This window comes from Danio rerio, chromosome 16, assembly GCF_052040795.2.
Source record: "Danio rerio strain M-AB ecotype USA chromosome 16, GRCz13ab, whole genome shotgun sequence".
Lineage (NCBI taxonomy): Eukaryota > Metazoa > Chordata > Actinopteri > Cypriniformes > Danionidae > Danio > Danio rerio.
The window spans coordinates 11,820,624-11,835,142 of record NC_141036.1 but is presented as its reverse complement, the minus strand read 5'-3'; the positions used below and the strand labels follow the sequence as shown (position 1 = coordinate 11,835,142).

The 14,519-nt window shown below is 37.8% G+C and overlaps 1 protein-coding gene and 1 long non-coding RNA gene across 6 annotated transcripts in view; one reads left to right on the top strand and one right to left on the bottom strand.

The window, feature by feature from the left end:
- The window catches only part of grik5 (glutamate receptor, ionotropic, kainate 5), a 179,793-nt gene that overhangs the window by 53,459 nt on the left and 111,815 nt on the right, over positions 1 to 14,519 (bottom strand). For all 5 annotated transcript variants that reach the window (XM_087286347.1, XM_087286349.1, XM_087286346.1 and 2 more), the window contains 4 exon segments: positions 3,426 to 3,590; positions 1,495 to 1,659; positions 1,263 to 1,360; positions 1,012 to 1,177 (listed from right to left, as the gene is read on the bottom strand). In XM_087286347.1, the coding sequence (XP_087142473.1) occupies positions 1,012 to 1,177; positions 1,263 to 1,360; positions 1,495 to 1,659; positions 3,426 to 3,543 (547 nt within the window). In that variant the 5' untranslated portion in view covers positions 3,544 to 3,590.
- The window catches only part of LOC147833285 (uncharacterized), an 84,919-nt gene that overhangs the window by 34,388 nt on the left and 36,012 nt on the right, over positions 1 to 14,519 (top strand). The window lies entirely within an intron of this gene.

Here is a 14,519-nt window from a genome sequence, read left to right as displayed (position 1 = left end):
TCAAAATTCTCACTGTTGTACACTCTACCTACCTCTACCTCAGCTCTACTCTGATCGCTGGCAGACTGACAGTGTATTTGGACCACTCACCTTTGTGCATGTGAAGCATAGAAAGGAACAGTTCACTACTCATGAGCGGCCTCCGGTTTTGACAAAATAAGTAATAACGTTAAAATCTTACCAGTTGCAGAAAGATTTTATTCTTAACATAATATTTATAAATGAGCTATTTGATTAATATCGGTTTCTTGGCATTGGTTTGGGCCCTCCAATTCCCTGTGTACCTAAGCAGCTGCTTACCTCACTTATTGGTTAAGTCCGCCCCTGCTCCCAACAGTGTGGGGGACAACACACATCCTCTTCCAGTGTGATTCATGACACTTCCAGTTCAGTGTAATTTCATAATTAATATCCTAAAATAATAATTGTGGAAATGAACCACAGAATTTCAGTGTTGCTGCTGTTTTCTGATATCCGTTTTTCATTTTGTGAAACTCAACACTTTTGCCATGGCTCTGTTATTTGGTCTTACCGATTTTGATGGATTGCATTGTAAAACAGGAGGTAATGGCTGAACAATTTTTCTGTTCCTAGTCAACCAGGTGTGCTAAATTCCCTAACAATTGATTGTTAAATATTACAAATATGGTGCACATATGAGTTCATTGGGGTGCAAATAGTTAAGGCACACATATTTTTACCAAAGCATTTGCTTTTTGATAAAACTGTGCTGTTTATTATTGTTTGTTTTCAGTTAATTCCTATGTGGCAGATATTTTTGAAGTAAATTAGCACTGATTAACTGTGCATTTGCTAATATTTATCAAGGATGTAACATTAGTGGAGGGCAGCGTAGTTGTAGTAAAGTTAATTTTGTGAAACATAATTATAAACATCCCTAATCAACAAGTGTTTCATTCCTCTGTTTGTTTGTTCTCCAGTTTTACTTATTCAAGCTTGAATGCAGACCAGAATAGCTGAGAATAAGCAGAGCAGAGGTCTTGGACTCACATTCGGCTTTAGCGCAGACCAGACTAGCTGATGGGTAGCTAAAGGAGCGTAGGATGGAGCCGATGGCAAGGCTCAAATCCTCGTTGCTAGGATACAGAGTCACAGACGCAAAGCGCAGGTAAGGAAGCCGTGGAGTCTCTTCTGGACCGATTTTGACGTGGGGAATCTAAGAATGAGCAGAAACAAGGGACATTTTATAGTTAGTGAAAGAATTAACACAAACCAAAGATGAATAATTAGATGAGGCTCACCTCTTTTTCCCCACATATGTGACTGACTATAGAGCCGGAAGCGGGACTGGAGGCGGGGCCGATAACAGAGACCACGCCCTTTGGTAGAATCTGGCACACTATGACAGAAAATGTAGAGCTTTTCATTCTTTAAATTCTTTTATTGTAGGCTGTTCTGCTCCTCTATATACTTCAATGTTTGTTTGTTTTTTCTCTCTGTTGTGTTCAGGGTGTTTGTGTGTGCATTACTCACTCGTATCTGTAGTCTCGTACTGTGAGTCTTTCTGAAGTTCAAATATGTCGACCTCCACGCGAGCACGAGCTGGGTTCTCCATCACACTGTTGATATTCTCACGTGCTAATGCTAAAGCTAACCGCTCCCCACGGCCACAGACAGAGCTGTCATCCAAAATAGCAGCTGTGGGAAAAGAGAAGGAGGAGTGGTTAAGTCAGAGAGCAGAGAGAGAAATTCTCAGAAGGACTGGTTAAAGATTTATGTGTGCTATGTTAATCTACCATGTCAAACAACAATAATTAAGTCAATAACAAAGACAATCTAATTGAACATAGTTAATCTTTAAGCTCAACCAAAACCTTAAATGGAACACTCTTTTCACTCTTAAGTAATAAAAACTTTTATGGGGATTTATTTTATTTCTATTCAACAAAAAATTGGTTATTTTGAAGATTTTTTGAGCTTTTTACAAAGTAGCTTTTGTGTTAACAAAAAAATTCAACTGAAATAGGTTTAAAGGAAGTTGATGGTGAGCAAATGATGACAGCATTTTTGGGGTGAACTACCCCTTTAAGATCTAGTAACTTTTTTTTAGTTAGTAGTATTCAGTTTTCACGAACCAAAACTGTGTCACACACTATGCTAGATTTAAATAATACAATTCAAGCTGCTTTAATATTCAAATATTTTAGGACTGTATGATTTTTTCATTTAGCATTTTAGTATTATATTTGTATCATTCATTTAAAAATGTGTACATTTATTCAGCTAGACTAAATAAATGTACTTAATTCATAATTTAATTATGAAGACTTAATTAAATTAAACAAGAACAACAGTAAGTAATTGTTAAATTGTTTTAAAAGTAAACTTTTCAAATTAATACTGTTCTTTGGTTTTGACAACTTCCACAAATGCTGAGCAACCCTGCTGGTTTTCAACTGTGACAGTAATAGAACATATTTATTTATTTATTTTATTATATTATAATAATTTTATTATTATTATTTGAGAACTAAATCAGCGTATTAAAATGATTTCTGGATAATTCAAGATTGTGTGGGATGAAGGATTGACTAATGACTGATGAACATTTAGCCTTACTGTTGAAACAGAAAAAAAAAATTCCAATTAAAATAGTTCATGCATTCGTTTTCTTTTCGGCTTAGTCCCTTTATTAATCAGAGGTTGCCACCGCGGAATGAACCGCCAACATATCCAGTATATGTTTTACGCAGCTTGTAGCTGCAACCCATCGTTTGAAAACACCCATACACACTCATTCACACACATACACTACAGACAATTTAGCTTAACCATTTCACCTATAGCACATGTCTTGGAATTGTGGGGACAACCAGAGCATCCGGAGGAAACCCATGCGAACACTGGGAGAACATGCAAACTCCACACAGAAACTCTGAATCTGCATCTCATTTCGGAGTCTGCTACTGTCCACCGGAGGTCACATTTTGGTTGCATTTCCACCAAGGCATCTCAGGGTGCCGAAATATAATTGGCTAAACTGACATTGGGCGGGTTAAACACAGCAGGAGTTATTATTTTGGTCCTCATCCTTGAAAATCATGAATAAAACTTAATAAAAATTATTCTTATTCAACAGATTTTATCCTAATATTTTTAACATAATTTGGGGGCTTTTGCAGTTAATTGTGGTGCATTTGGGTTTTGTGCAATAAAATTGGAAAAACAACTATGATAGTCAATGGTTACCAGTTTACTTTTTTAGAAATATATCTTACTGTATTTTGTGTTCAACTGAGAAAAGAAACTCAAACAGGTTAGAAACAAGATGAGGATTAGTAAATGAGAAGATTTTGGGTTTTGGGTCAACTTTGCCATTAAATACATGTCTGGAAATTTTTATTTTATAAGACACAAATGTAGGACCACATATTACCATACTGGTCCTTAAATGTGTAACTCACCCATCCGTACGGATGACAGAACAGGGGTCTGGCTCAGGGAAGAAGGCGGCATGGTAACCACAGTGACTAACAGGAAGCGGAAGTAAATCGACAGCAGGAGCGCTGGCAGTTCCGGCATCTTCTACCGCTCCTCATGGAGATGCCTTCTGCTGCCTATAGCACCCCCTAGATAAACACACAAATGAAGATCAAACTTGTTAGATGTGGGACCCGGCAGCATATAGATTAGTTTCTGAATAGATACAATCCAAAAATCTTGACAGAAATGGCTATTGAACATTCCACCAGAGATACAGTTCACTGCACACACATTTGACCTTTATGACAGCTTGCCCCAGTAGTAGACATGAAATGATTTGTGACGCAACAAAAATGTAAAAGGTAACATATGAAATATCAAACCATTATTTTGCCCATGTTTTTTTAGTGTGTGTCAACCTGACATTTATGAGACATCACCTTGCCCTGAAAACACAGTTCAGCCTTTGCCTGAATACATGCTAGTGTAGTTAGATTTATTTTTATTTTTTTGTTCGAACATGTTTACTCAAAATGTATTATCAAACAAAATTTTTAGTTTGAATAATAAAATACAATAAATATATATTTAAAAAACAACAAAGTTCGCCCCAAAATTTAAATTTGCTCCCTCTCACAGAATCCAAGTTGTAGGTGACATTTATCTTCAGTAGACCATTAAAACTTTATTTGGCAAAGAACTATATTTGTTAACATCATTGAAATGCCTAACAATATATATATATATATATATATATATATATATATATATATATATATATATATATATATATATATATATATATATATATATATTATTATTATTATTATTATTATTATTATTTTTTTTTTTTTAAGGGTAATGCTTTAACTTAAGGTGACATTCACTTACTATATAATTACAATAATTTTTGAAAAGTTACATGTAACTAACCCCAAACCTAACCAAAATTATAACTCAAACCAAATAGTAAGTACATTTAATTAATTAAAATTACTAAGTAGATAAATTAATAGTTAATGTAAGTCACCTTAAAATAAAGTGTAACCTATTTAAGTCATAAACGTTAGATGAAAACTATTGTATTAACCCAGTTACTCCAAGATATTTTCAATAAATAAAAAGATTTTTATTTATTATTTTATTTATTTATTTATTTATTTATTTAATTTTTTTTGCTAAAATTGTGTTTCTTTCTTATTCGTCAAATGCAAGTCAGTGGCTATTGGCACTTTGACAGTCAAAATAATGTTTACATCAAAACAAAAATAATCTCAGTAACCCCTGTTAATACATTGGGGGTTTTGTGTATTGAAATCAGCATTATCTTTAATCCACTGCCTCAGAAATGGTCTTAGTGTTTGAGCTGTAGTCAAAGATGAATGTCAAAGTCAGTCCGTCTTCCCCTTTTTTTATTTGCACCTTGCAGAATAAGCACAAGCACTATTTTGATGAACGATGGCATACGGATCCTGCCTTTGTGTTGTATACAGACAGCATTAGATAATGTGTGAGTTTGTATCAGTGCATATGTGAAAGGAATCGTGCACTCCAGACTTTCTTGATCATGCTAATGACCGTTTGAAAGGCTGTGGAACGGCAAAAGGCGAAAAGGTAAAATTGTTGTAAATAATGTTCTGTTTCTGGCACAGTTCAGGGATAGTTCACCCAGAACTGACATTTCTGTCATCATTTACTCACCCTTCACTTGTTCCAATGGGTTTATTTTGTCTTTTGAACTTAAAATATGATATTTTGAAGAATGCTGTAAAACTTGTATGAGCTACTGTAAGCTTATTGTAACTCTGTGATCTGAGTTGACCTCATTTTTATAATTTTACTCACATTTAAAGTCAATTAATTGCTTTAAAATCAACAGGTTTACTCACCTTTTTAAGTAAAGTCAATTAATTGCTTTAAAATCAACAGGTTTACTCACCTTTTTAAGTAAAGTCAATTAATTGCTTTAAAATCAACAGGTTTCCTCACTTTTTTAAAGGTACTATAAAGTCAAATAATCACTTTTATAGTATAGTTGCATTAAAGATATTGTTAAAGTACAGTTTTAAAGGCAAAGCAGAATTTCCAGAATGATCTCTACAGTTTTAGTGTCACATGGTCTACCAGTAATCACTTTAATTTTTTGATTTGGTGATTTAAAACATTGCTTATTTTAAAATATACTTTCATAATTTGTTTTTACTCTTTTAGTCTTTGAAATAGAGTTTTTGTGATATTACAAACATCCTCAATTTTAATGTTGTACCTCTTCATTTTGAATTGCTTAATGTCCCCTTATTTGCTTTGGTTAAAAGCGTTTGCTAAATGTACAAGCCCATAGCCAGACTGCTGAAAGGGGTGGTTCTTTTTTCTCAAAAGGTGGACCTTTTTATTCGCTTCATTTTTCTATTTAATTACGAGATTTAAATACTTTTTTTAGGTGACATTTTAAGCACTATTTTTATCTAAATTAGCTTGTCGGATGGTCAACATAATCACACTTTTTGATGTAGCAAAAATATTTCATTGGCAAATATATATAAAGAAATATGATAAATATTTACATATTACAGATAAACATCATATATCATTAGAAAACAAAGTTTTACATTAAAAATAATACAAATGTTATTTTTTGAATAATACAAATCTGAAACATAATACAAATCTGAAACATAATAAACTAGTAATAATAATAATTTAGTGCTTCACAATTTTTTTAGCCTCTCTTGTAAAAAAAAAGCACATGTGAAAATTCATGGATAACAACATTGGATAACTGCCAAAATAGTATTTAATTTGATTTTAATATGGGCCGCTTATGGTGCTTCACACCTTTTTATTGGTCATGTTTTCAAGAATAAGGTCCAGGATTTAGAATAAAAGCTACTTGTCAAAAGTTTTCCTTATTAAAAAACCAATACAGTGGTGAAAGATGACTTTTCTTAGGTCAGATGTTTTCTTGCACATCTGGATGTTGTGCTCTTACAAAAATAATTGTTTGCATTGGCCAAAACTGATTAACTGAAATCCCACCGGGATTCCCTTTGGTCTTAAAGCCTTTCTCGATTAGTTATTTGCACTATTTATGATGGCATAGCAGTCAAAATAGGATAATAGGACAAATTGTGGACCTTTGTCAGTGAGGGGTGGTGCTTCCAAACCACCCGAGCCCCCCCTGGCTTAGGGCCTGATGTAAATGTACTTTTGATCAAATAAATGCTCCCTTCCTAAATAAACTCTCTCCAACTCTCACATGGTCACCCACTGAAGCTACAGTAAGCAGAACTGCACCTGGTCAGTATACCTGGATGGAAGACCACATGGAAAAGCTGGGTTTTAGTTGGAAGTGGTGTTAGTGAGACCAGCAAGGGGCGTTCAACCTGCGTTCTCTGTGGGTCTTAATGCCCCAGTATATCGATGGCAACTCTATACTGAACAGTGAGCGCCGTCTTTCAGATGAGACGTTAAACCGAGGTTCTGACTCTCTGTGGTCGTTAAAAACCCAGGATGTCCTTTGAAAAAGAGTAGGGGTTATAACCCCGGCACCCTGGCCAAATTTGCCCACTGGCATCTGTCCATCATGGCCTCCGAACCATCCCCATATCCTAATTGGTTTCCTCACTCTCTTCTCCACCAATCAGCTGGTGTGTGGTGTGCGGTCTGGTGCAATATAGCTGCTGTCATGTCATCCAAGTGGATGCTGCACACTGGTGGTGGATGAAGAGATTCCTCCCAATTTGTATAAAGCGCTTTGAATGTCTAGAAAAGTGCTATATAAATGTAAGGAATTATTATTATTAAAAGTATTCATAAAAAATAATGCCCTAAACTCCGGAAATTCCCCCTTCACACACACAGTTTGGTCTTGTAATGGAGTAGACAGTGCTGTCTGAAGCATCATCAAGCACAAATTAGAAAATCTTGTGACAGTTTGCTGACACGGGTCATGACCATGTCACACACATCCTTAAAAGCAGCATCGGGAAATCACTCACACACACACACCTGAAATGTTTGATTCATACACGCACAACTCGGAGCAATCTTTATGAACTCTGACCTTTACAGACCTTACAAGATTTATATGACCACGGGGAAGAAATGATGGATGTGCTTTCTGCTTCCCTCTATCTCTGTCCATCTCCCCTCCCCCTCTCCTCTCAGTCACTTTGGACGTGTCAGCAGGGCACGGAAAGTGAGAAGGAGAGCAAATGAAGGGAAGCAGCGTGTGTGTATAGAGAACAGGGAAAAGCCATTATTGTCCTACTATAATTATTGCAGGCACAATACTAATGACCAGCATGGCAAAATATAAATCTAAAGTTCACACCCGCTGTTTTGCATATGAGCTCGTCTGAATTACTTGGCAGCCGGCGAGTAAACTGTAAAATCTAAATTATTTAGCGGAGAGGGTGGGAGATCGCCTAAAAAAGGAGAGAAAGAGGCGACCAGAAATGAGGAAATGAAAAGCAGGGTATCGAAAGCAGAACAAAAAAACGAGAGAAAGAAAAAAAGGGAATGAAAGACAGAGAGAAAAAGGGAGAAAATGCTTGAAGAAGGAGCCCTCGGGGAAAGGGAGGAGTAGATAGCAGGCGCTTCATTTGTTTCTTCTTCATCTTTGTAAGTAAGAAGTGAATCTGACAGTTATAATAATAGCGCAGTGATTCATTCTCCTTAATTGATTTGGATTGTGAAATGAGAGTGCTGGATGCAAACGGTTGCCAGTTGCTGGTTGATACAGACACATTAAGATGTCACCAGGCTTCTGCGAGACCAAGAGGAAGCGTCGGGGAAGCCTTTTTCCCTTCTTATCTTTGCCTTTTCCACTTGTGGAAAGATTCCAGAGCGGAGGCAGGAAAAGACACCCGTCATGTGTCCCTCCTGGCACTCCATGAGCCCAAAGCACAAGAGCTTCATAAAAACCATCAAAAGCCCTCTTCATCAGGGGCTGAAATCATCAGCGAACATAAACATACACTGGCGTGCTGAGGGGCAATTCACTAGGAATGAATTGCACTCGATGATGGAGCCTTTTATTTGCACGCCGTCTGCATTGTTTTAGAGTCTGATTCATGAAAAGTTAACATACAAATCAAATAAAACTGTAAATACAACCATCAATTCTGTTCTCGGTTGTGGAGGGTGCAGCACATTACCACAATCTGTCAAACATTACTGTGTAAACCATCCCTCTTTGTTATAGTTTTTGTGTTCTGTACACAGAAATATGCTTTAATAATATTAATAATACATTTTATTTATAACAAAATTTACATTTTAAGAAAAATATCAAAGTGCTACAGAAAAAACCCCAAAAGGACAAGTAAAATCAGCTACCAACCAAGATTCACTCAAAAAAAAGGCTATTTAAACATTAAAAAACTCATCAGATCTTCCACGAGAGCAATCCATAGCTGGGGGCAATATGTTTAGGGTTTGTTCAGGCTTTAGGTTTGGTTTGATTAAATAATCTCTTGTGCAGTTGCTTTGTTAGAGTGTTTTATTTGAATAAGTATGTACACAAGCATCCAAATCCTGGTGCGCAGCAAACAAATGGACTCAGACCTCTAAAAATGTCTCTGTCCACATCCTAATGAAGTCTAGAGTGGATTGACTGTATACGAGTTGCCAGACAGACTATAAACATCACAACGAATCAAAAACTGGACATTGCGTCATAAAATGTGACCATAAAATGGACGGAATGCTCAATCATACACAGTATTGTCCATTACTGTTCAATACCGGCATCTGAAGCATGTCTCCATTTCAGATTATTGATTGTGTGCATGAAGAATGAATTCCTGGTTTGTTTTGACTCCTTTACACATTCTATAATGTCCTGGTGAGTTCAGATAATAAAATAAAAAACATCACATATACAGTTTATACAAAAGCTATGAAAAATTGTTTTGGATGTTTGGTAACTTATTATAAAAATAAATATATAATTTTTGTTTTTGGTCTAGATCAGGGGTTAACAATCTTGTTCCTGGACGTCCGGTCCAACTTGCCTCAACAGACCTGTCTGGTTGTTTCAATTATAAAGAGTAAAGCTGCGGTCACATTAGAGTTTGAGCATGCAATATTCTGTTGTGCGACGCTGCGAAAAACGGTGGGATTAAACAAGATTATTAGACATTTCAAAAAATGAGCGATTGCTTCATGCTTTAAATTTCTGTCCCGAGATGTCATGTTTTGATCCTCGATTGTTCTCTCGCAGTCAAGTGATTTGATTTCGCAGGTCAGAGTTGACCAAGCTTGAACTTTGCACCGCAGCAACCTGCAAAACTTAACGCATGACCCTGCATTTCCGATCTGACGCATTCACGTGCGTATGAATGGAAGTCTATAGGAGGAAAAGCCCAGTGTGACCGCAGCTTAAGACCTTGATTAGCTTGTTCAGGTGTGTTTGATTAGAGTTGGAGCTAAAATCTGCAGGACACTGGACCTCCAGGAACAAGTTTGGTGATCCCAGGCCTAGACCAAGGTAACCAAGATACAAATGTGATTCTGTAGGTACTAACTTCTGAACATTAGGATATTTACATGCGCATGTTGCAGTACGGTGGCTCAGTGGATAACGCTGTCACCTTACAGCAAGAAGGCCGCTGGTTCGAAACTTGGCTTAGAGTTAGCATATTTTCCCTGAGTTCACAGGGGGTGTCCATGCAGTATACGTAAATTGGATTAATTAAATTGCCCATTGTGTGTGTGTGTGTGTGTGTGCGTGTGTGTGTGTGTGTGTGTGTGTGTGTGTGTGTTAATGGGAGAGTGTATGGGTGTTTCCTGGTACTGGGTTGCAGCCGGAAGGGCATCTGCCGCGTAAAACTTGTGCTGGAATTGTTTGCGGTTCATTCCGCTGTGGTGACGCCTGATAAGTAAGGGATAATCTGAAGGAAAATGAATGAATGAAACGTAAATGCTGTGTCATGGTACCAATTATAATTAAGAATTAATGAATTGAATTGAATCATTCTGTCTGCCAGTATTAAACACATAATATTAAACAGACAATATTAAACTGAGAAATTTTACGTCACTGTTAGGTGATTGATTCATAGTTGACTTCGAGCTTGACAATATGCAGAAATAAAATAGAAGAAAATAAAACTAGAAGTGATAAAGTGAATGAAACGTAAACCAACCTTCATTGCTTTTTAAAGTGCAGAAAGCGTTCTCTGGAGATCATAAATGTGTCCCATATAGTTTGCTGTTAATCACATTATACAGGTACATAAAACACTGACGTCCTCATCTGTGAATGAGGCTAAACCTACTCATTGTGAAAAGGATAACAATACATTAGTATGTCAGCTAATGAAGTTATCAAAAAGATCCTGTTTCATTCTAAGTTTCACTCTGTCCCTCGTAAAAAATTAAGCATTGCTAGATGTCTTGCATGCTGGTTAGACTGGCACTGCACCAGCTGTAAACAGCATAGACTAGCCCAGACCGACAAAGAATTCAGGGCCATCAAATAAACCCTGTTTCAGCCTTTCAGAAATGTAAGAAAATGCTAACCACTGCGATTAGGGAACTTTATTGCACAGAATATGTGATGTGCTTTGATACTTGAAATGAACAGTAGTGTAAGGGTGTACTCACACTATGTACAGTTGCCTTGAACCCGTCTGAAGCACGCTTGTCTGACCCTCCCATCTCCCCCGACGTCCCACTCTCACATTGCATTCGCGCCTGAGCACTCTTACATCAACGATGACGCGCTGTTTAGTAAGAAGCACTCTCACACAGCACAGATTTCTTTAGTTATATCGTTTTAGTGGTTTGGAATGCAGTGACACGCAGTCAAATACTTCAACAAACAGATCAGCCACTTTTGACGCTCATAATCAATCATAAAGTCCTTGTGCTGCAGGAGTTAGGAGGTTTGCTAAAGGTACATCTGTCATGCAGTGAGGGGTTTGCATCTTCAATAAACTACGACAGTTTGCGTTCATTGAACAGTAATGCTGTGTTCACACCAGACGCGGAAGAAGCATCAAGCACGAGTGTTTTACATGTTAAATCAATGCAAAGGTGCGAATAGACATCCTGCGGCACGATAAGCATGAATGGCGCGGCGCGAATGACGTGATTTGCACAAATGGTGCGAATTGGAACGTTTTAGCTGCGTTAACCAATCAGGTTCTTGCTCTTGTGGGGGCATGATTATGACGTAGCGCCTGATGTTGGTGTCCCGGAGGAAAATCCTCTTGCACACACTGAAAACAGTTCATCAAACTGGGCTCGGCTCAGCTGAATGGCTCCATCATTATGGTTTACTTGTTTAATAAGTGTTTACTTATTGAACTGTACATAACTACTGCATATGGACATTTGTACATTGTACATTTGTACATTTGGACATCTAAAGTTTCTGGAGAGTTTGTGAGCTCACAGACCTGGGTGCACCTTTGAAAATATCTAGTGGACTCCGACACAGCTACAAACAAATCAAGGCTTTTTTTCAGCCTTCATAAAGCACATAAACACTATTATTTTCTCAATAAAATCCATGTTAGTCTTTTAGCAAAGAAGCTAAAGTCACCGAACAGACAGAAGCCCTGCCCGTCACGCGAATCCGCGTCTGTTGTTCAGTGAATTTGATGGGCAAATGAAGCGGATTTGACACGCGAATGAAGCGAGTAATCACAATTGTTTCTATTTACACATGAATATCGCAATTTATCTGTGCATTCCACGTCTGGTGTGAACACAGCATATGAATGATTAATAAATCCATGTGAAACAGTCCCCTAAAAGTCACATCTCGTCTTCAGTTTCGGACCCAAGTAAACCGCGCTCTGGCACACCTCTTACAACCGGGCCAGGGCCAGCCAAGTGAACCGCACCTGAGCCCGATTCAGAGCACTCACACTTCTCAAACGATCCGGGAAATGGGCCTGAGCCCTTATACAGCTGTATACTGTACTTTACTCTGTGTTTGAACCAGTGAGACCACAATGGTTGCAAAAGTTTTCTTCAAAGCAGTAATTCTTTACTCTAAAAAATCTGGATAGATTAGATTGATATCTGATGAATTTGACAGATTTTGCACTGAGGCATCTGCAGAAAACATTTAAGCCCAGATGCACACACAATCTGATTTCTTCAGCCGTATTTCTTTGTTGTTGTGAATAACTAAGAAGAGTCTGTTGCGAAATCATTCAGTCACTCAGTAAAGGTTTTGAAAACCACTTCCAATAGCTTGGTTTATGGAAGAGTGTTTGGTTTAGAAGTTGCAGTTTTGGGATCCAGTGTCAGAACAATGTCAGACAGGCTTCTCTCTTATGATTGATGGACAGACATGAGTTGTCCATCAATCCATCAATTTGAGGTATGATTTTATTGCTTAAATGTGTGCATTTCAAGGGCATTTACTGTAGGTTTATTTATTTCATCACTTGTACATTTACAGCTTTGTTAAACTAAAATGGCCAATTGATATGAAGCAAGAAGCTTGTTTTTGAGCTCAAATGCCACATTCAGAAATGGAGTAACTTCTCTCAATGGACGAATCAGACAGAAGCGGCTCGCCTCACTCTAATTCCCCGTCTCTTCTTGTCAGTTGATTCACTTTCTTACTATGACAGTCTTTCAGCGACGCTGCGCTTTGAGCCTCTTTCTTTGTCCTCAACCCACCTCGTAACACACACACACATGCACCTTTCACTTTCACAAAGTGAAAATCCACCAGCCTGACAGTCGATCCTTCCTTTTTCTTGCCTCTTTCTGATCCTACACGTCTCTTTGCATTTCTACCAAGCTCCCTCATACATTTCCATGCTTTTGAAGGGGGGGCTGTTTCCATGAGCTGTCCTTTTTGACAACATGGGTCACTGATGCTGTTCACACATAACACGCAAACACCAGTTCATGTGTGTTTTGACAGATCTGCTCCTCCGACATTGACAAGGCCAGCCCTGAGGTACAGCACAAACATCTGTGTCAAATCCAGATTCGTCACACACACACACACGCATGGATGAACGGATGCACTAGTGATTGGCGCGGGCCTTGGACTTTGTTCGCAGGATGCTGACTTACCTCAGAGCAGAAAGCAATTCGCTCTCTGCCCACTCACAGAAAAACACCATGCAATTAACAATCCAACAGTCGTGATCGTGCCAGTGACGGACCAGTGTCTTGGCAGGATTCTAAAGATTTGCTTTGGGATGCAGGTGTGGTCTGCATATTTGATGGTGTTTTAACACGTTGAGGCTGGTACATTGTAAATATGTGATAAGATATGAAGATGAAAAGCGTACACCAATGCGAAATCTTGTTCTTTGTGTCAGATGAATGATTTAACCGACCCTGCTGTGCCAACAGATTTAAATGAGAACATTTCAGCTGTACGGCTCTTTCAGCATTCCCTTTGGCAGAGTAAACAAACAAGATGATTCCTCAAGCATGACGTTTGCAGACGCTCTTGGGAGCCTCGGCACGTTCAGACTTTTGAGTTCTTATGGCAACGTAGAGCACAGACCGCTGTTAAAAGTGTAAAGCATAGCATTAATGTAAAAGACTTACGGGGCTGCCGATTTACAGATTGCAAAACATTGTAGCGAATCTGGTGATGAATATGCAAACTTCATTATAACACAAACACATACTCTAGCATCTAAAGAGAGCATTTCTCTTCATATCAGTGGGCATTTGCTCTGACACTAAAGAAGAGAATTCAAATAAAACTTCTAAAATAATGATTTGTGTATTAGTAAATTATTCCCTGTTTGTCTGAAATATTGTGGCATAAATCATCCATTCATTCCTACAATTGCGTGGTTAAGCCTGTCACATTTCACTCGATTTAAACAGAATGTGGTGTCATCATCTGCCCACCATCATGTTGATTGAAACTGTCAACTTCTTAACTTTTCTTTTTAAAATGGCAAACAAACTTCCTTCAGAACTAAATCGAAGAAATGTTAATTTTTATAACATAGCAAAAGTTTTTGAAAGAGGCCGTCTGGTCTCAAGAGAAGTAGTTTGGTTCTCGTTGCCGAAAATAAGTCAGATTTGTAGTGCATGTTGGACTCCGGCAGGGCTGCCCTTTGACACTGGTT